The sequence below is a fragment of the Polypterus senegalus genome, chromosome 10, assembly GCF_016835505.1.
Source record: "Polypterus senegalus isolate Bchr_013 chromosome 10, ASM1683550v1, whole genome shotgun sequence".
Taxonomy (NCBI): Eukaryota; Metazoa; Chordata; class Cladistia; order Polypteriformes; family Polypteridae; genus Polypterus; species Polypterus senegalus.
The window spans coordinates 116,618,514-116,640,904 of record NC_053163.1 but is presented as its reverse complement, the minus strand read 5'-3'; the positions used below and the strand labels follow the sequence as shown (position 1 = coordinate 116,640,904).

The 22,391-nt window shown below is 41.8% G+C and overlaps 1 protein-coding gene across 1 annotated transcript in view; it reads left to right on the top strand.

Annotated features, from left to right (window-relative positions):
* LOC120537448 (magnesium transporter protein 1-like) overlaps positions 1-16,301 on the top strand; it is a 36,351-nt gene extending 20,050 nt beyond the window's left edge. Inside the window, exons 8-10 of the mRNA XM_039766392.1 lie at positions 11,662-11,736; positions 15,514-15,604; positions 16,149-16,301. Coding sequence (XP_039622326.1) covers positions 11,662-11,736; positions 15,514-15,604; positions 16,149-16,164 — 182 coding nt within the window. The 3' untranslated portion in view covers positions 16,165-16,301. The remainder of the gene's footprint in view (positions 1-11,661; positions 11,737-15,513; positions 15,605-16,148) is intronic.
* Positions 16,302-22,391: the final 6,090 nt, after the last annotated feature.

Below are 22,391 nucleotides of genomic sequence, written 5' to 3'. Positions count from 1 at the left end.
GACACAAAACTAATTTTCTTTAAATGCCGGTAAGGCACATTACCAGAGGCACAAATTTGAACGCTCACATAGAAAATGTAATTTCTATACCACAGCCGTCGTGTAGCCTTTCAAAAGGGATCTACTACCGAGAGATGATCCATATATATTTTAGCTGCTGTTAGTTACTTACCTGTTGTGTTACACAGTCTTTAAAAATGTAGTTTACCCAACCACTCCAGTAGTGCTCAATGTACCTGTACTTCTTAAAACGTTAATGTTTTACTGTTTAATAACTTATAGACTATATTTTATTATTTTTCCCTTGCACTCAGTGACCAAAGCTATACACACACATATAGACACATACAAACATACACACAAGTATATATATGTGTATATATATATATATATATATATATATGTATATATGTATATATGTATATATATATATATATATATATACACACACACACACACACATATCTACATTTTATATATATATATATATATATATATATATATATATATATATATGTGTGTATGTATATATATATATATATATATACTGTGTGTATGTATATATATATATATATACACTGTGTGTATTGTGAACGCTGGCCCCGGCACAGACAGACGGACATCATATTGTCACCACACACCATTTATTTACAGTATTATTTACAAAGTTTGTGCTCACGCACCCCAGTGCCTTCTCGCACCGATCTCCCCAAGTCCAGGCCCACAGTCTTTGTGCCTTCCTGGCCGCCTCCGCCCTCTCTCTCAGTTCCGCCTGCTTCCTCCCGACTTCCACCTCTGACTGGAGGGAGGCGCTCTAAATAAGGCTCCCGGATGAGCCCCAGGTGTTTCCGCATCTGTTCCTTAGCCACGCCCCAGCGTGGCGGAAGTGCTGGCTGCCTTCCTGGCAGCTCTCCGGGCGCCACATAAAGTCTTCCCCCCGGCACTTCCTGGTGTGGCGGAAGTTGCCGGGCTCCCGTGATAATTAGGCACAGGGGCGCCGCCTGGCGGTGGCCACGGGTCCCTACAGGGCTGGGCTTCCATGCCCTGTACCCGAGGCCCCTGCGTAACCAGGACGGACGCCTCACTCTGTCTGGAGGAGGCACTCGCCTCCTCTTGTCCTCCAAGCGTCCGCCGGGCTCCAGCCCCAGCCGCGGACGCGGGGATAAACCGCATCGGGCGCCGCCTGGCGGTGACCACGGGCCCCTACAGGGAAGGGCTTCCATGCCCTCAACCCGTGGCCCCCAACAGAACCAGGACGGACGCCTCATGTGTGGAGGAGGCACAAGCCCTCCTCTCGCCCTCCAGTAGCGCCCCGCCGGGCTCCAGCTCCGCCGGCGACTGCATGGGATCAACCGCATCGGCGCCGCCTGGCGGCAACCACGGGCCCCTACAGGGTAGGGCTTCCATGCCCTCACCCGTGGCTCCCAATAGAACCAGGACGGACGCCTCGCGGTCTGGAGGAGGCACAAGCCCTCCTCATGTCCTCCTGGCGCCCGCGGGCTCCAGCCCGCCGGGGCCACAGTGCCCCACCGCTAGCGAGGACACGTGGGTCCAACGGCACAACCCGAAGGGCAGCACGCCCCGGCGAGGGTCCTACTATGCCCCCAGGGTCCAACACGCACCCTGGGACATCCGCCTTCGGCACCCCGCCCGGCGCAAACGCCCCTGTGGTCTGCGCCGCTCGCCTCGCTGTTCCCCGCAGTTGGGACACTATTGGCCTCTCGGCGTGGAGCCCGCTGAGCGCCCGCTCCAGGAGGGCAGGTCCCTGACGACGCCGCCCTCAGCGCCGCCGGGCTTCGGGCCTGTGGAAAAGGAAAAGAGGGCCAGAAGCACTGCCAGGACACTCACCCCGAGTGCCCTGCCGGTCTCCGCACTCGCAGTGCTCCTGCCCCCCTCCGACAGCCCCTGACTTGCCTGCTGAAGTCCTCCGCCGCAGGTTCCATGCCCGCCCGCCTGTTGTCCGCGGCACCGCTCGCAGGCGGCTCGCCCAGCCGCCCAGGGATCTCCTCTGCCCGCACAGAGGACGGCCTTCTCCGACGCGCACTCCAGCGCCGCGCTTCTTCCTATCGGAGGAACCGCATTCACCCTTCGTTCCTCCTTCTTTTCTGGACGCTGACGGTCTGGGTCTGAGCACAGCAAAGCTCAAATCCAGCCCCGCTGCGTCCAGGCAGAGCGACAGGAGACAGCTGCAGGCTTGAGCGCAGGGCGCTAGGACCCAGGGCACTCAGCAGCCCCGATCCTACCAGCCCCTGCATATTCAAGCTCCTCGCGCTAGCCGCCTGCACCGCGCCTGCTGTCGGGAGGTTGCTTACTTGAGCTGATCGTCCGTGAACGGTCACAGCCATGTTCGCAAACCTCCCGCTTGCTTTACGGGACGGTAATACTCACCACCCCGCCGTGTTCTGCCGCCTCCGGTTCCAGCGCCGATCCTCCGATCCTCACGCTCCGGCGCTCTCCCGACGCACCGCCTTTCCCGCCAGCTGCTCACACTGAGCGGCGAGAACACGAGCAGCTCCTCTAAGGACGGCTTGGCGGGCGAGGGACTCCTCCGACACACGCCGAGCCGCTGGTGGAGAGAGAGAGACAGACGCCGGTGAGCTTACCTGTCGATCGGCTCCACGCGACGCCTGCCTCCTCTGGGCCACTCCCTCTGGCCCAATCGGGTCTCGCTTTGGCACGATTGGCGTTCCTAGGTCCCGCCTCCATCCAATCCTCGGCGGGCACACTAGACACACCAGCCAACCCCGCGCCTGTCAGCGGCGGGACATCCGCCCGCGCCATTTTGGCTCTTTCCTCCCTAGTGCGGCGACATGCTGGCTCTTCAGGTTGCAGCGTCTCCCTTCAGCAGCTCTCCGCTGCTGCGGCGCTTAACGAGGCACCGCTGTTCGACAGGCCCCTGCCACCGACAAGGATCCGGGCGGCCCCTGCCTGTTAAAGAAAAACAGACGCTGGCCCTTCCCCGCGAGCAGGAAACTTACCTCCGGGTCCTGTCTGTCCGGGAAACGCCCCGCATGGCCTCGATAGGCGCCTGCCGCCCCGGCGCCTTCTGCCACGACGTGCTTGCGGGAGCCCGCTGCACTCCAGCAATGCCCATGGTCCTTCCTCCGCACCTGGGAAGCTCGGCCATAATGCGGTCCGCGGCGGTCTCCGGGTTAAACGCTCCCGCGGGGCTGTGCACGGGCCGCTCCTGCGGCCAGTGTGTGGGGTCCGCTGCTGCGCGGGCCGCTTCACAGACATTTTGATACAGGTCCCCGCCTTGCACCAGGCGGAGCATCCTGCCGCTACGCCACTGTGAACGCTGGCCCCGTCACAGACAGACGGACATCATATTGTCACCACACACCATTTATTTACGGTGTTATTTACAAAGTTTGTGCTCACGCACCCCAGTGCCTTCTGCACCGATCTCCCCAAGTCCAGGCCCACAGTCTTTGTGCCTTCCTGGCGCCTCCGCCTCTCTCTCCAGTTCCGCTCTGCTTCCTCCCGACTTCCACCTCTGACTGGAGGGAGGCGGCCCCTTAAATAAGGCTCCCGGATGAGCCCCAGGTGTTTCCGGCATCTGTTCCTTAGCCACGCCCCAGCGTGGCGGAAGTGCTGGCTGCCTTCCTGGCAGCTCTCCGGGCGCCACATAAAGTCTTCCCCGCACTTCCTGGTGTGGCGGAAGTGCCGGGCTCCCGGGATAATTAGGCACAGGGCGCCGCCTGGCGGTGGCCACGGTCCCTACAGGGCTGGGCTTCCATGCCCTGTACCCGAGGCCCCTGCGTAACCAGGACGGACGCCCCACTCTGTCTGGAGGAGGCACTCGCCTCCTCTTGTCCTCCAAGGCGCCCCGCCGGGCTCCAGCCCCAGCCGCGACCGTGCGGGATAAACCGCATCGAGCGCCGCCTGGCGGTGACCACGGGCCCCTACAGGGAAGGGCTTCCATGCCCTCAACCCGCGGCCCCCAACAGAACCAGGACGGACGCCTCTGCGGTGTGGAGGAGGCACAAGGCGCCCCGGGGCCCAGCTCCGCGGCGACTGCATGGGATCAACCGCATCGGGCGCCGCCTGGCGGCAACCACGGGCCCCTACAGGGTAGGGCTTCCATGCCCTCGACCGTGGCTCCCAATAGAACCAGGACGGACGCCTGCGGTCTGGAGGAGGCACAAGCCCTCCTCATGTCCTCCTCATGCCCCAAGGGCTCCAGCCCCGGCCGGGGGCCACAGTATGTATATATACTGTGTGTATGTATATATATATATATGTATATATATATATATATATATATATATATATATATATATATATATATATATATATACTGTGTGTATGTATATATATATATATATATATATATATATATATATATATATATATATATATATATATATATATATATATATATATATATATATATATGTATATATATATATATATACATACATACACACATATATATAATTTGTGTGTGTGTATGTATGTATGTGTGTGTATATATGATGTAGATAGGTATGTATATATATATGTGTATATGTAGATATGTAGATATAGATATGTAGATATGAAGATATGTATGTGTATATATATGTGTGTATATATATATATATATATATATATGTATATGTGTGTGTGTGTGTGTGTGTGTGTGTATATATATATATAACAGCAGCAATCCAAGCTTTGAGAAAACAGTAAAAAGGAGGCGTGTCAGATGTCGTGGTACATTTTCTGATGCAGCTACCGAAAACAACTTTGTGACGCTGCCGCCAAATACACAAAACAATTACTTTGACAATCATGTTGCATTATTTTTAAAATGTTTCCTTTTCTTTTTCATAACTTCTTAAACACATGACATCGCTGCGAGCTGGTATTTTGCTATATATATATATATATATATATATATATATCACAGCACACTCATAACAGTGACAAAACAATTACATTGACAATCATGTTACGTTATTTTCAAAATGTTTCCTTTTCTTTCTCTTTCCTTCTTTAACACACTACTTCTCCGCTGCCAAGCGCGAGTGTATGTATATATATATATATATATATAATATAGATATATATAGATATATATAGAGATATATATATAGATATATATAGATAGATAGATATATATATAGATATATATATAGAGAGAGAGAGATAGATAGATATGAGAACAACACTCATATCAATGACAAAACAATTACATTAACAATCATGTTACGTTATTTTTAAAATTTTCCTTTTCTTTTTCGTACCTTCTTTAACACACTACTTCTCCGCTGCGAAGCGCGGGTATTCTGCTAGTACACTAATAAAAGGCAAAGCCCTCACTGACTGACTGACTGACTCATCACTAATTCTCCAGCTTCCCGTGTAGGTAAAAGGCTGAAATTTGGCAGGCTCATTCCTTACAGCTTACTTACAAAAGTTAAGCAGGTTTCATTTCGAAATTCTACACGTAACAGTCGTAATGGTCAACAACGTCCGCCATGTTGAACTTTCTTATTCATGGCCCCATCTTCATGAAATTTGGTAGGCGGCTTCCCTGCGCTAACCGAAACCAATGTACATACTTATTTTGGTGGTATGACGCCACTGTCAGCTGCCATATTGAACTTTCCAACATCACTAATTCTCCAACTTCCCGTGTAGGTAGAAGGCTAAAATTTGGTACTATTTCGGTGGTATGATGCCACTGTCGGCCGCCATATTGAACTTTTCAACGGTCTTTGTTACTTATGGGCCCATCTTCAAGAAATTTGGTATGCGGGTTCCCAACGCTAACTGAATCCTACTTACGTACATATATACGTCCATAGCTTGCAGCTCGGTCACCGTGTGTGGCGGCATTGGGTCCCCCATCCCAACGCCTCCCACGTTATTGGCTGCCTGCCTATATAAGGCCGTCCGTCGCTCCAGTCTCTACATTCCCTTCCTTGCTTCGCCACAGGATTCACGTCTCCCTGCTGATAACTACAGCCTTTTTATTTAATCCACAGCTTCTCCGCTGTTTTATTGTTCATTTATTATGATTATAGTTATTGTTTAGGTATTTTAGACATACTTTACATTGTTCAGGTACCCAGTTCCTTTATCATTCCAACCGTACCCCCATTAACATGTCTATCGAGGTGATCACCATCGATCAAAGAACTCTCACTTACCGAGTGGTTTCCATACCCAGAGATGGCACTTGCCTGTTCCATTCTCTTTGTTACATATTGCACGGCCATATCAGGCCCACTCTTGATATCCGGAGGAACATTGTGTCTTATGTATTGAATGACTGGGACAGGTTAAAGGTGTGGACTGAAGACGGCACAGGAGATAATTATTCTACACAGGAGCACTATAAGAGTGAAATGCTTAAGCCCTTCACCTATGCATCTGCATGTGAGTTGATGGCTGCCGCTGAATTGTTTGGTTGTCGCTTTCAAGTGTACCAAAATGGCCAAATATTTTACACCTTTGGACAACTGTCAGTGCCTCTTAAACATCTTAGATTGACAGGTGACTATTTCAGTAGTGGACACTTTGATGTTTATGAATGTTTAAACTCTCAAAAGTTGGATGTGAAGTTATCGATGAAACCGGTTGTATACTTACAATGCTTGACATATGCCGAATGTCTCTTCAACACAAGTCCTACAAATAATGTCGTAATTGAAACAAACCATGAAACTCAAACCGATTATGACAGCAGCAATCCAAGCTGATTACAAGATTACTGTTCACATGGCCAACTGTACGTTGCATACAAGAGTAAGCTCAGCGCACAGCTTGGTCATATTACAACCGGAGTGTTGAACTCACAATGTGGTATACAAAGAGATCCTTAACAAATAATTATTGGTATATTTTCCCTCAGTTTAAAAAGGTTTAATTTGCAAGGAATGAGCCTGCTAAATTTCAGCCTTCTACCTACACTGGAAGTTGGAGAATTAGTGACGCTGGAAAGTTCAATATGGCGGCTGACAGTGGCGTCATACCACCAAAATAAGTATGTACATTGGTTTCGGTTAGCACAGGGAAGCCGCCTATATATTTGTAAAATATCCATCCATCTATTATCCAACCTGCTATATCACATGTATACACACTCACTTTCCGGCCACTTTATTAGGTACATTTTGCTAGTACTGGTTTAGAACCACTTTTGCCTTCAGAACTGCCATAATTCTTTGTGGCATAGATTCAGCAAGGTGCTAGAATCTTTCCTTAGGAATTCTGGTCCTTATTGACATGATATTTGTCAGCTGCACATCCATGCTGTGAATATCCCATTTCACCACATCCCAAAGGTACTCTATTGGATTGAGATCTGGGGTCTCATGTATAAACGGTGCGTATGCACAAAAATGTTGCGTAAGAATGTTTCCACTCTCAAATCACGATGTATAAAACCTAAACTTGGCATAAAGCCACGCGCATTTCCACGGTACCTCATACCCTGGCGTACACAAGTTCTCCGCTCGGTTTTGCAGACTGGCGGCACCCTGCGTCAAAGCAGTGCTAATGTTACTGTTTGGTTACCCTTTCTTTTTCAGATCCACATCCCTGATGCAGCTTTATAAATACACTGAAATTAACCGTATATTGTTTATTAGTTTAATGCATCTGATTGTAATTAACCAGTAACAGTATAACGGTCCACGGAATGGTCAAACTATTCTAAATACAATAGCTGCTTTAGCGTTGATACTCTCACTGCACCTTCTTCTTCTTTCAGCTGCTCCCGTTAGGGATTGCCACAGCAGATCATCTTTTTCCACATTACTCTCACTGCACCACTCAGACTATTTATATCACTGTATCTGAGTGAGGAATCAAAGATCTACAGAAGCAGAGAAAGAGAATTATCGGTATACAGCATCAAGCACACGCTGCCTCAGCCATGCTGTCTATTTAACTGCTCTCACACGGCAAACGTTTCAAAGCTTTTCCTGTATGGACCTCGTTGTTCAGAAAGAGTTTCATTCCAAGAAATATAAATGCACTCAATCAGTCCATCAAGTGCTCCTTGTAGAACTGTCTGTACTTATAAGTACAATTACCTCACTGTAAACTTGCACTACAGTTATAATATTGCACAACCTGAGCCACTTTATAAAGTGCGTATTTACATATGATGCAGATGAAAGATGAAATGCAGCAAAATATGTTTATTATATTATACAGATAAAACTTTTTAACTTCATTTAAATAATCTATATTGTTAATAAATAAACATCCCAGGACACGGTGCCGCAGTGCTAGCTAGGAGCTTGCGCGCCGTTCATGGATTGTTTCTGCCTCACGCTGTCCTTGCTTGTGCTGGCACGACACTGGAAGGACAGATGGATAAAATAATTAAACACGTACTACGAAGATATTTCAGTATTCCTTGAAAGTTTTGAAGAATCGGCGTTCTAAGCTTACAGATGGCTTAATGTCTATTACAGAGCTGATTGTGCGGCGATTGGGTACTTGGAGAAAGAAAAGTAAGGACAGAAATTAGGGGTTAGTACTTTTGAAAGAGACAGTACTGCTACAATAAAGTATTTCATCGAAGGTCGCACATGGCACAGCAATCATCTTGTATGAGTCATGAACAATCACTGCGCCACCATGTTCCCATGATTAATAACATGATTTAACTCCTATCATCATGAAAATGATATCACATATACATCTCAGTATTTTAATTATTCAGAGAGCTGTAATATCACGAATGTACTGGATTCTGTGTCCTGTCGAAGGAAGAGAAAGCCCGGAAGCACGTAGTGATTCACACACACAGAGCACATAGAAGATCAAATACAAAACAAAGTATTTAACGTGCTACTTTAGTTTTGATGGGATTTGAGAGACTAGTAAATTAAACGATTTTAAGATGAAGTTTATGATGTTCTACTTTAATGACAAAATACATGATTAAAATGGAAATCTAGAGATTAAAGTTGACATGTCGTGCTTTTTTCCCCACTGTGTGCCTATTTTTTTTGTCTGGTACCCTAATAAGCTTTCATATAACACTCAGACGTTGGGCTACGGCCTTTTCACAGTGACTTCGATATCTGACAGAGTCTTTTTTTATTTCGGGCACTGTGCGACTTGTGAACTTGAGCTTTCGAGGTTCTCTGTCACTCAATCGACTTCCTTTTGTTGTTTATACCACTGTTTAAACCAACAAATAGAACATTTTCCTTGCCTCCACTTTGTATTCGCTTAAATTCTTTTATTTTCCCCCGTCCTTTTCCCATCGTCTTTTTACAGACGGCTGAGCTTAAGGGCTATTTATATTGATTTGCATATTCAAAGAGGCGTAATTCTGGAAGGAGTTGGGGCGGGACAGCAGGCGCGTGCACGTCCGTTGCTTTTCACGCCGACCAGGATTTACTGGTATGTAACGGAAGAACGTGGAAGTTTGCGTGCGTACACATTTATGCATCTGGATTTTTCTGTGCGTACGCACATTCCCGCTTTTGTGCTTATGCCATGTTGTAGTGTGAGTTCTATGCACAGCGTTATACATGAGGCCCCTGTGACTGTGGAGACCATTTGAGTACAATGAACTCATTGTCATGTTCAAGAAACCAGTTTGAGATGATTTGAGCTTTGTGACAGGGTGCATTATCCTGCTTAAAGAAGCCATCAGAAGGTGGGTACACTGTTTTCATAAAGGGATGGACATGGTATACTCGGGTAAGCTATGGCATTTAAACAATGCTCAGTTGGTACTAAAGTGTGCCAAAAAATATCCACCACACTATTAAACCACCAATAGCCTGAACTACTGATACAAGGTAGGAAGGATCCATGCTTTCTTGTTGTTGATGCCAAATTCTGAACCTATTATCCGAATGTTGCAGCAGAAATTGAGACTCGTTGAAAATCCAAGTAGATCAGCAGTTTCTGAAATACTCACACCAGCCCGTCTTGAACCAACAACCATGCCATCACGTTCAAAGTCTCTTAAATCACCTTTTTCCCCATTCTGATGCTCGGTTTGAATTTAAGCTGCTTATCGTGACAATATCTAAATGCATAGAGATTTTGCTATGTGATTGGCTGATTAGATATTTATGTTAATAGGCAGTTCAAAAAGGAGTACCTAATAAAGTGGCTGGTGACTATGTGTATGTAAAACCCATGGGTCAGTGGTAACTTTGTACATCTTGAATGCAACCTGTTAAACAAGGATTATGAATTACTTGGTTAAATTACAGAACCAATGTAGGAAGCAATTTAAGGGACAGATACTTTTCTGTGGAGCTTTAGCTTACAATAATCTAGTACTCCAGCCTTCTTTAACTTCCACAATATCTGATTCAGAGAGGTTATCAGGCTTCCAAAGCTTTAGAGACCCCTACCTTCACATTGAATGTGCACCTTTTGAGCTGTTGTTCAAATACAGGCTTCCAGCAACATGCTACATTTTAAATTCATGCATTCATTCTCTCTGCTTAATCTCTTGTAAAGCATGGTGTAATTCAGTTTAAAATTGTATATTCTACAAATGAATCAAGAAAAAGATTATCAGAAATTTATCAGGAACAGGATCCTAACTGAATGATGTCATCAGGCACTACAGCCTTGCTAAATCTTGTTTTGGAATTGCTCGGCAATAAGGCAATTTTGAGAAAAAATATTCTGTTCCTAAACCTTTAATGGAATACTGTAATTTGGAATTGTATCAGATGATTATAAAATGCCAAATCTATATTGATTTATTCTACTACATTGCTTGCCCTTTGACTGTTCTTGCCTAAATGGAAGAACCCTATCCCACCAACCATTACTCGATAGGTAAGCAAAATCTTATATTGTATAAAACAAATTAAAAAATCTAATTTTTCTTTATAAAAAATGGGTATAAAGTTATTTCCAAATTTTGGAAGAGTTCATTAATACTGATCTTAAAAATAAGCCTGTCAGGCCTGTTTTAATACTTTGAGAAACTATCCCATAATGAGCTTTTTACTCCTCTGTCTTTCTGAATCGGATAGGATTGTGGTGTTAAGTGAAGATGATATAATGGATTTTAGTTCGGAGTTGTCTTTTGTTTATTTTAATGTAATCTTTAAGCTAAGTAAAACTCAGTACTGTGAGTAGTAAATTAAGGTAATTGATTTTTGTGTTTACTTGTGTGATAGTTATTTTTCATATCATGATGTAATGGTAATTTATAATTAAAGTAAATTAGCTTGTATTACTGTTTTCTTAAAATTTAAATGTATACATTTTGAAAAAATAACATGCTACACATTTGTTGTAATAATTGTAATAATTGTATATTAAAATAAGCATTATTTTATGGTGCGATAACTTATAGTAAGTATCAACATTAGTGATAATCCCTGAAACTGTTATTCATGCAATTAAAATGTTTATGATGGAGAACTTCCACATTTTTTAGCAGGAAGTCTAAACTGAAAATAGCACTTTTGTTTTATTGACTATTGTGAGTATACAACTGTATTTTTAGCAATTTAAATTTTTTTTCTAAGCATCTGCAAATGTTTATCTTCTGACAGCTATGGCCACTTTAACTAAAGTAATAGCTTTTTTATTAACTTTGCTTAATAGTAACACATTTTATATGCAAAATTGGCCTCCCAAAATTTGATGAATTTGTCCCTTTTAGCATGTGTTGTGTTATACTAACTGGTTTAGTATTTAAAATGCCTTAAACAGTCACTCCAGATGCTGCTGTTACCTTGGGAATGGTACTTTTACATGAAGCAGCAACATCAGATATGGAAATTGGGAAACGGAAGAGTAAGTAGCAACTTGTGTTTCGTGTTTAAAATGTTAATTATAAAGTATCCTGTTACATTAATTAAGTTTAATATCCTTGACTTTTTTTCCCCTAGCTAAACAAGTATATGTTATTACTTTTATTTAAGTGTTAACTATTTACAAAGGATATTAGGGAGGCAAAAAGACAGTGAGAGAGGAATCTAGCAGATAAGGTGAACGTCTGACCAAAGAGATTCTTTCAGTATTTTAGTAGTAATATAACAGTCAAGGAGGAGATGAAGTACATCAGGAGTAGTAAAGGGGAATTAAAAAATACTGATTGTGAAATACAGTAGTTGATGCTCTAAACTTGCATTTTTCTGTGGTCTTCACATTTGATGAAGTAGGTAACCTCCCAGTGGTAAAAGGAACTAACTAAGGAGGCACCAAGTGATTGTTAAATAGGTAGAAATTAAACAAATCTTCAGGACCTGATAATATTTACCCTTGTGTTCTTAAGGTGGTTAGCGAGTACATGTATAAAACCTTGACGTATATTTTTAGGAAGTCACTGCATACTGGTGAAATTCTAAAGGGACTGAAAAATGGTAAATATTATCCCGTTATATTAAAAGGTCTACCGGGCAGATCTAAACAACTATAGGCCAGTAAGCTTAATGTGCATCACAGAAAAATGAATGGAAGGAATTATTAAGGACTAGACATTAAGCCCGTTACAATAACGGGCGCTAGAACAGTATTGCATAAACATTATTAGGAACAACCTATATTAAATGGCAAGGGACCTTGACCTCATTCTGTTTGTTGTCTTAATTATTTTGTTAAAAATATTTTTGCAAGAAGCCTAAAGTAAAATAATATTAAAAATAGAAAAGTATATGACAATACAGTAAGTATAAATAATATTGCCTTAGTGTAAAACTTTATAACAATCTGTAATACACAATATCTGAAGAAGATATTTAGGAAAATGTTTTTATTTTTTTACCTCAGGAAATTTTTCAATAAAATTTCATTATAGACAACATTTTTTGTAAACACTCTTGTTCAGGACCATCTACAACGTTGACAACAACATCTGTAAAACTTCTAACTCTTGATAATGCCACATATAACTGACCATGGCTGAATACTGGCTCTGGCAAGTAAATGGCAACTTTTTCTAAGGTTTGCCCTTGAGCTTTATTAATTGTTATGGCAAAGGCTAATGTAACTGGAAATTGTTGCCTTCTTAAGGTAAAGGGTAAATTAGTAGAGGATAGAGCCAAATCAATACGGGGAATATTCTGATGCTCATTTTCTTTTTAACAATCGATTTATTTGCTTGTTTTTTCTTTGTCTTTCAGCCTTTCTTTTGTTGATGTTTACTTGCTGAGCTGACCGTTCTTTCAGGAGATGTTGCTTATATACGATTTGAGTGTCTGTGTCTTTTCTCCTACTTGACGTGTCCTTTTTTTTTGGGTGGCATGTTGTTAGTTGATAGTTAGTTAGTAAACATGCACGGGGCAGTATGCGTTGCGTCTCCCCAGCAATGGATTTTATGTCGCGCGACTACCCAATCAGCACACTCCCCAGCAATGCTGTCCTTTATTTGCTTATCATGCGCGGCTACGCCATTCACTGTGTGCTCAGCTTCCAGTGTGTGTGCGTCCACGATGCCGGTCGTGTGTGTCGCACCGAGCCTCATGCATGGGGCTAAAAGACACACACACACGGACACCTGGACGCACACAGGGGTTTTATTAAAGAGGATAAGATTGAGCAACACATGGCAAGAACAGGAGTTTTACTGGATAGTCCATATGGTTTCAGAAGAAGGTCATGTTTTACTAACTCTCTGGAATTATATGAGGAAGCAACAAAAGAGTATAATTATAGCGCAGCATATGATATTATTTATCTTGACTTGCAGAAAACATTTGAGAAAGTGCCACATGAGAAGTTGGGCATCAAACTAAAAGAAGTGGGAGTTCAGGGTGATGTTTGTAAATGAGTGCAGACACAGGAAGCAGAGGGTAATGGTGTGAGGAACACTGGCTGGCATTAAGAGTGGCGTTCCACAGGGGTCAGTGCTAGGGCCGCTGTTATTTTTAAAATATATAAATGATTTAGATAGAAATATACGTAACAAGTTAGTTAAGTTTGCAGTTGATATCAAGATAAGTGGATTGGCAGATAATTTGGAATCCGTTAAATCTTATTACAGAAGGACTTTGATTTGTGGCAGATGAAATTTCCATCCATCCATTCATCATCCAACCCGCTATATCCTAACTACAGGCTAACGGGGGTCAGCTGGAGCCAATCCCAGCCAACACAGGGCGCAAGCAGGAAACAAACCCCAGGCAGGGCGCCAGCCCACCGCAGGGCACACACAAACACCCACAAACCAACCACACATTAGGGACAATTTAGAATCGTCAATGCACCTAACCTGCATGTCTTTGGACTGTGGGAGGAAACCCACGCAGACACGGGGAGAACATGCAAACTCCACGCAGGGAGGACCCGGGAAGCAAACCCGAGTCTCCTAACTGCGAGGCAGCAGCGCTACCACCATGCCACCCCCAGATGAAATTTAGTGTCAGTAAATATAAATATTACTCTTAGGAAGTAAAGTGTTAGGTTTGAATACACAATGAGAGGTCTGAAAAGCAAAAATCCACCTTATGAGAAGGATGTAGGAGCTGCAGTGGAATCTATACTTTCAACTTCCAGACAGTTTTCAGAAGCAATTAAGATGGCTAACATAATATTCGGTTATATAGCACCCTGATGTGGAGGGTAAAAGTCCAGGGTGGTTCTCCTCAACCTTTATAGTACACTGGTGAGCCCTCATGTGGAGTACTGTGTACAGTTTTGGTCTCCAGGCTACAAAAATGACATAAAAAAACTAGAAAAAGTCAAGAGAAGAGTGATTAAGCCAATTCCAGTGAAGAAAAATTAAATGAGATAAGACATTTAACTTTAAGCAAAGTAAGATTAATTGGAGATATGATTGAAGAATTTAAAATTATGAAGAGAATTAATCCAGTGGATCAGGATTGTTAATTTAAAATTAGTTCACCAAGAACACGGGGACACAGTTGAAAACTTGGAAGCTTGTTATGGGTAAATTTCATGCAAACATTAGGAAGCTTTATTTACTCAGAGAACCACTGACACTTGGAATAAGCTATGAAGTAGAGTGATAGACCATAGGGACTTTCAAAACTAGACTTGGTGTTACTTTAGAAGAATTAAGTTTATTGGACTGGCGAGCTTTGCTGGACTGAATGGCCTGTTCTCGTCTACATTGTTCTATTGTTAAACAAAACAAAAATATAAAAAAGTGGTATAAGGAACTGTTCTTTCATGATGAACCTGAGATTAAGAAGCACAATTGCTTTTAAATTTTTAGATATTGAACCAGAGTTAACGTATAACATCCTTATTAAATTGCTTCTTAATATAATTATAGTTAATCAATATTTGCACTCCCTTAAACTGCTGACCAAAGTTATTTAACAAATAGACTCAGTTGACTCAGCAGGTAAAATATGTGGTGCTTTTACTGATTTTAAACACAACAGGGCTAAATTTGATCTGAGGAGTTGTAAGGGCTAAGAGAAAGTTCTTGCCTAAGTGTCCCTGATTATGTCTGTGAAAAATATGTTTAGAATTTTCATTGCCATTTTTAAGAGCTCATATATTTATGTTCTTTTTTTAATCACACTGTTTTGTATGTATCAGTGAGTATTATGTCATGTTATTTTACATATGTGCTGTACTAATTCTTATTTTTTTTATCTGCAGTAATGTGTGTTGCTGGAATAGGACTAGTTGTTTTTTTCTATAGCTGGTTATTGTCTATCTTTAAAGCCAAGTATCATGGATACCCGTATAGGTAAGAGTTCAAATACAAATTTATTTTTATTCATCTTTAAGTTATTTTAAACATTTCCCACTATTGCAAGATGGCCAAAATTGGGTTAATATACTATAGACTTAATTGATATACAGGAAGTGCAGTGACTTCCACTTAGCTTTACATTCCATTTTTCAATGTGATTTCATCCATCCATCCATTATCCAACCCGCTATATCCTAACTACAGGGTCACGGGGGGTCTGCTGGAGCCAATCGCAGCCAACTGACTCTGTGCTGCTAATGATAATTGTAATCCTCGTATGTCAGTCATTGTACAAAGTGGCTTGTTGTTTCATATGGCCTTGGATCCTTGGGAATGTTTTTGTCTTTCTTTTTTGCCAAGTGTTTCACTTTGTTTTGGTCAATGCTCTGTTACTATTGCAATTTATTATATTTTCTTTCTAAGAATTTTATTGTGTATTCTGATGTCCAGTTTTAATTAGATACCAGAAAAAGTGTTTCTTCTATTTTTATGTTGAAGTGTATTATTTTATCTTGTGTGTGTGTTTTGTTTTTTCTAGTTTACTTATAGGTTAAACGGAGCCCTCGTTTACATAGGTGTACTGGTTTATATACCCTGAACGATGAAGATGTGCATCATCTCTTCCAGATAAAGAGGACTTTGTTTTCCTATTGCTACCTCCTAAGTTGTGTGATAGAATTGACCAATCAAACCAAAGACTTGGTAGTGCCTTAATGTGATTGTCATGCTTAAACATTTTCTAGGTTTAAAAACTTCCAAAATATTAATATTTTTCATAACAGCATAAGTTGTAACTTATTTCAAGTATTTTTCCATAATATGAAAAAGAAAATACAAGAATCACATTACAGGTCTTTTTAGGAATTATTTTTCAAGAGTAAAAGTATTCTGTATTTTTTCCTTCTAACAACAAAATCTGTCCTCAGCATAAAGTTCTTGCTGCCTATGCTCTTTTTAACACTGTAAGTGTGCATCTGAAGTTCACATAGTGGGACAATGTACTAGTCAGTTTGACTCATTAGTTATTATGTGGTCCTAGTAATTTAGTAAAATATTGAAACACTTGTGATGTACTATAAAAAAGAAAAGAAGGTAAAAATAAATGATTTGTGAACAGAGGCAAGTCAATGTCTACAGGAGGTTTTGTGATATTTTTGGCAAAAGGTGCCTTAACTTAGTCTACCATTTAATTTAAAGGGCTTATTTCTTGGTTAATTATATTTGTAACAAATTTAGATTTTATGAGAAAACAAAAAATGTTTTTGTGATTGTTAATTTTTTTTTAATAAATATATTGTTTTGAAGTTTTTTTGGGTTAACATGTGACTTATTTTATTATACTAAGTTCAGTACTCTACAGTATATTTTAGCTATCACTCTGTCTTTTACATAATAATATACTGCCAGTTTTTATGTACAATTGTGAAAAGGAGTCAGTGTTTCAGTGCATTGCTTATTTGCAGCATTGTAGTAGTGATTAATCAATATAAGAAAAGCACAGAACACATTTGTTTAGTAATCAAAATGTGTATATTGTTCTGCTACTGCTCATTTAAAATGTTCACTCAGTCTATCTTGTGTGTAGCTTTTTCACTAATCTCTGTGAAAAATATTCAGGTGAAAATATAATCAGTAATTCTGTCTTAGAAAGACAGGGATAATTTTTGTATTCTCACAGGAACTTATGTCATCACAAGTTGTTTGTCTTTCATGGGAAATGGCTTGTGTCTGTAGGGGCATAGCTTGGCAATAAACTCCCGAGTTTGTGGAAGGATGGACCAGACACATGGTTCAGTTCTACACCCAATCCTGTGTGCCTCTTTTTAATAAGCAGGGTGTCCTGGCTAGGGCAGATTATGTGGAAAGACTTCTACTCACAGAGCAGCACAACGCCTTTATAGTGCCTCACTGTGACTGTGACTGCTCATTTTATCTTTGGCCAAATCAGATTTTTTTTTTTACTTGTTAGTAATTCTGGTGTGTATTTGATAAGGGTTGTTGTTGTTTGTTATTTATCTTTTTACTGAGCTTCTATAAAAAAGCAAAGTTTCTTCCTTGGGAATAACACAGTGCATCTATCTAACCGATCAATTGATCATATATCTATATTATTAGAATAACAGTCTAATTTTTATATTCTAATATATACTCCTTGGTATTTTTGTTGGTTTCAACCTATTGCATGCATGTCATTTACATGTAGTCCGATTCTGAAATATGTGCAAACCATTGGAGGGTGCCCTTCTCAAACCATATCATCACAAGGCGTTTGCATATTGCATCAGTACTCCAGATTGCTGCAATAAGAACGTCTTCCACAGTAAAGTGTACTTTATCTAGGCAATTTCCAAAAAAGCCTAAATTTCCAATTTTTTGTTTTTTTGTTTGTCTGTAGATATGGTAAGCATGGTAAGACTTAATTGATTCTTTTTTTCTGAATAAGGGCAATTTATAAAGATGGTTTATTGCAATTATGTAAATTACCTAAGAATAATACAGAGTGCCTGTCACATTTTAGGCTCTCACTACATTGTGTACTGTTTAGTAGTGGTGAATGATATATTACACACAAGGTCAGGTCATGTCACTTTGGGAAGCAAGCACTGGTACAATGTGTTGCCGCACCCACCACACGACAAAACAGCTTGGGTTCCTGGTTGGCAACCCCCCAGGCAGACACGAGTTCCAGTCCTACCCTCCGGAAATGGCCCTTTATCTCGCGCAGCCAGGTGTTACATAGGCGTCCCCTTGACCTGGTCCAGCCACTTGGGTCCTCAACAGTGAGGATTCTGCAAGCTGGACCCTTGGAGAATTGCACCACATGGCTGTAGTGCTGTAACAGACACTCCCTCACAATGCAGGTAATGTGCCTGATTCGGAACTCCATTAGCAACCACTCAATTGACACAAAGCCAAAACCAGTGGTACCCAAGGATTCTACGAAGAGAAACTAAGGAGTCCAGTCTTCGTCTTAGGTCACTGGATAGCTTCCATATCTCACAACCCAACCATATAACAAGACAGGAAGCACCAGAACTGTAAAGGCTTGGACCTTTGTCCTTTTGTGGAGATATTGGGAGCATCACACCAACCCCCAACCCCCTCTTTATAGCAACCTCATAACCCCATGCTCTCCCAATACGTCTACTGACTTCATAGGAAGAGTCTGACCAGAGACATGAATGTCACTGCTGAGGTAAGTAAACCTCTCAACGAAGTCGGCACTCTCTCCGCAGACATACACACTGCCAATGGCTGTGCCTAAGAGGTCATTAAAGGCCTAGGTCTTGGTTTTTATCCAGGATACATGCAAGCCTAGACACTCAAACTCCTCACTCAGTCTCTCAAGAGCCCTGATCAGAGCCTCCATTCACTCCGCAAGGATCATGGCATCAGCAAAGTCAAGATCAGTGAATCTTTCTTCACCAACAGATGCCCCACAGTTGCTGGACCCTGCCCAACACCCAGTCCATGCAAGCATTGAATAGAGTAGGAGTATGAACACATCTTTAACGAACCACAGGACAACTGGGAAAAACACAAGTTGTTTCTCCACTCTACACAGCACCCACAGTACCAGTGTACAGGCCAGCCATAATATTCAGCAAACTTGAGGGGATCCCACAAAGTCTCGGGATGTCCCACAGGGCAGCTCGATCAACTCAGTCAAACACTACAAAAATTGACAAAGGCTGCAAAGAAACTCTGCTGATATTTGCGTTTGGTAGACTTCTTGGGCGTAAAACCAGAATGCTCCGGTTGCTGGTAGTTGTGCAAGAGATCACAGATCCTACTGAGGACGACCATAGCAAGGACCTTTCTTGGCACTGGCACTTTTGCGTTGATTTGAGATTTATAAAGGACCTTGGTGTGGGGCCTGGCATATGTATGGTTTTATGAATCTGATTTTTTGTGTGTATCTTTGCCTTTTAAGCATAAGCAAAATTGTAGTATGAAGCACAAGCATGGTTTTAAACATTAGACCCCGATCTCTTTTAGTTTGTTGCTGTATTGGGAAGTCCAGGTTCCAGTCATGGATAAGCCATTTACTTCACTTTAAAGAGAAGTACAATAATCTGCTTGCACAAGGCCTTGGATTAGCTGGGCATTAATGCAGAGGAAAGAAGTCTTTTCTTATTGTATTATTATTTATTTTGACGTACTATAGTTAAGCTGTTAGTGTAATTTCTTACAAATTTGTCATTAATTTCATGCCATGCGTGTTATGGATGTGTTGAAACAAACTTGCCCATTGATCTACTTAGCATTGTAGTTTACAACATTAGGTACCAAAATTGAAATGTCTGTCTATTCAGATTTGTTACTTGTCTTACGCTCTGTGTGCAGTAAAATGTTACTGTAGTAAAGTTGATCGGTGATGTGTTCTGTGGTCTTCACAGATGGGCAAAATATAGGATGAGATGGAGTGACGATTTGTGCCTCTGTAGAGATGATCTCCCTCCAGCTGGCAGTGTTTTGTTTCCTGGGATCATTTCACTGATCGTGTGTTTGGCGATGAGCATCTGCTTTTCTTGAACTGAGCGTCAGTTATGTTAAAGTCACCTATAAATAGTTCTGCTTCAGCCCATCCTATGATATTCATAGTAGGCCAAATTGTAATGTTTACTGGTGGGCAAGTACCCAACTTTGTGGTTTCTCTCGTTCTCTTGTTTAAGCACATCATGTCCCACTCCCATGTCATTGAGCCTGCAATGTATCCTCCTGTGACTTTGATGGAAACTTTTTTTCCTCAGAGGATGGCACTACTCTAAGCTGTTTTGGATGTTTATGTGCGTTACAAAGCTTACAGTTCCATGCAAATTTTTGTATACCCCTGGCTAAATGTCATTTTTTAATCTAATGTGAACTTGAACAGCAAACAAACAAATGTTATTTTATGCAAATCTTAACGTACATGTGTGGTTTATTCATTTACCTAAAAACGGTAAAAAAAAAAATCTGCCATTTAGAAGAGTTTGGTCACCCTAATAAGTGAGTACTTGGTAAGAACTCCTTTGGCAAAAATCACAGTTTGCAAACTTATTTTATAGCTAGCTATGAATCATAGAATTTTTGTCTTGGAAATTTTTCTCCATGCTTCCTTGCAGATTGCTTCCAGCTGTGAGCGCTTCTTGGGCTGTCTTGTGTGCAAAACTCATGTAAGGTCTACCCACAGATTTTTCCATGATGAGGATTGTGAGAGCCACTACAAAATCTTCACCTTGTATTAGATTTCAGATTGTTTTGGATCATTTTCTTGTTGTATAAGCCATTTTTTTTAGTTTCAGTTTCCCATCTAACATTCCCACCCAAAGATTTGTTGATATTTAGTGGAATCCATCTTCCTTATACTCACACAATGTTTAATGTGCCATTAGATGCCACACAATTGAAAAGCATGATGAATCAAGTCCTGTACTTAACAGCTAGCAAGGTGATCCTTTCTTCAGATGGTGCTAGTTTTTATGTCTAAACCAGCAGTTTGTGAATGGGGCCATCTTTCCATAGCACTAAATACATCTACCTTATGCAAATGTTGTTTTTGAGATAAGATTACAGGTAAAGGTTCTTCTTGATGACTCTTTCATGTAGGCCATGTCTGTGTATGTAATCCTGCATAACAGAGCAGTGCACCACCACTCCTTTCTTAGCTAAACTTGCCTGTAGGTCCATCTCCATCATATGGACCGCTCTCTGTCGATTTTCTTCGTCTCCTTAACTGCCGTTTCTCAAAGCCATTTTGGACAACTGAAGTTGCTAGCTGGAAGTGCTCTGTTATTCTTCTATAGCCATTCCCTGCTTTTGTAGGCCTCAATTAATTTTATGTTCAGATCTGCAGTATGTTGCTTAGACGAGCCCATGCTTGCTGAGTGTTGTAGTGTTTGAAGAGTCAAAGAATTTCTTGGGCTGTGGAAGTGCTATCAGCTGACACTTCCTAATGACAATTCTGGAGCAGGCTAACACCTAGCAAGCTGAGCCAGAAGAGATTAAAAACAGATGAGTTCTGAGACCTTACCACTAATAGGGTGCCCAGACTTTTGCAAATGCCACCTTTAATTCTTTGTTTTTATATTTTTTCCCCATTTCATTAAATAACTTGTATCTGTACATTAACATTGTCATGAAAATGCCATTATTTTAGTGTGCTTGCTGACCAAGTTGTATTTACTATTTTTATTTCAAATGTTATCAAAATATGCAGTGTGACAAGAGGTCTCCAGACCTTTGTATCAAACTGTACACCAACTGACCAAATTATCAGGAAGACCTCTCCATCTGCTTATCCATACAATTACCTAATCAGCCAGTCAGTTGGCTGGGATGGTGCTGGTCCCCTTTAGACTCTCTCTTCACATATGGGAGCCTCTAGAACCCAACAGCATTGATAGTTATGTCCAAGCTGAGCTGACTAATGCGGACCAACCTCACAAGGATAGTCCTTCCGAGAATGCTCTTTTTGTCTTTTAACCTCTATTCTTTCTCATTGTTTCTCTTGATCCTCTCCCTTTGTGCCGGCCCGTATTACAGTATACGGCTCCGTGGGCGCAACACTTTTATCACATGCCGCAGGAAGCCGATGAAGCAATTGAGAACGAATGCACCCACACGTGCCAGTGTGACTCGCCTCAATTACCTCATTAACTCCCCGCGGTCATGCAATGGCGCCCACGGAGACAGACATGGCTGTCTGGATTTAAAACATGGACCCGCTATACCACCTTGGCAGCAGTGCAATGCATAAAAGCATGCACATATAGGTTAGGAGTGTCAGTTAATGTTC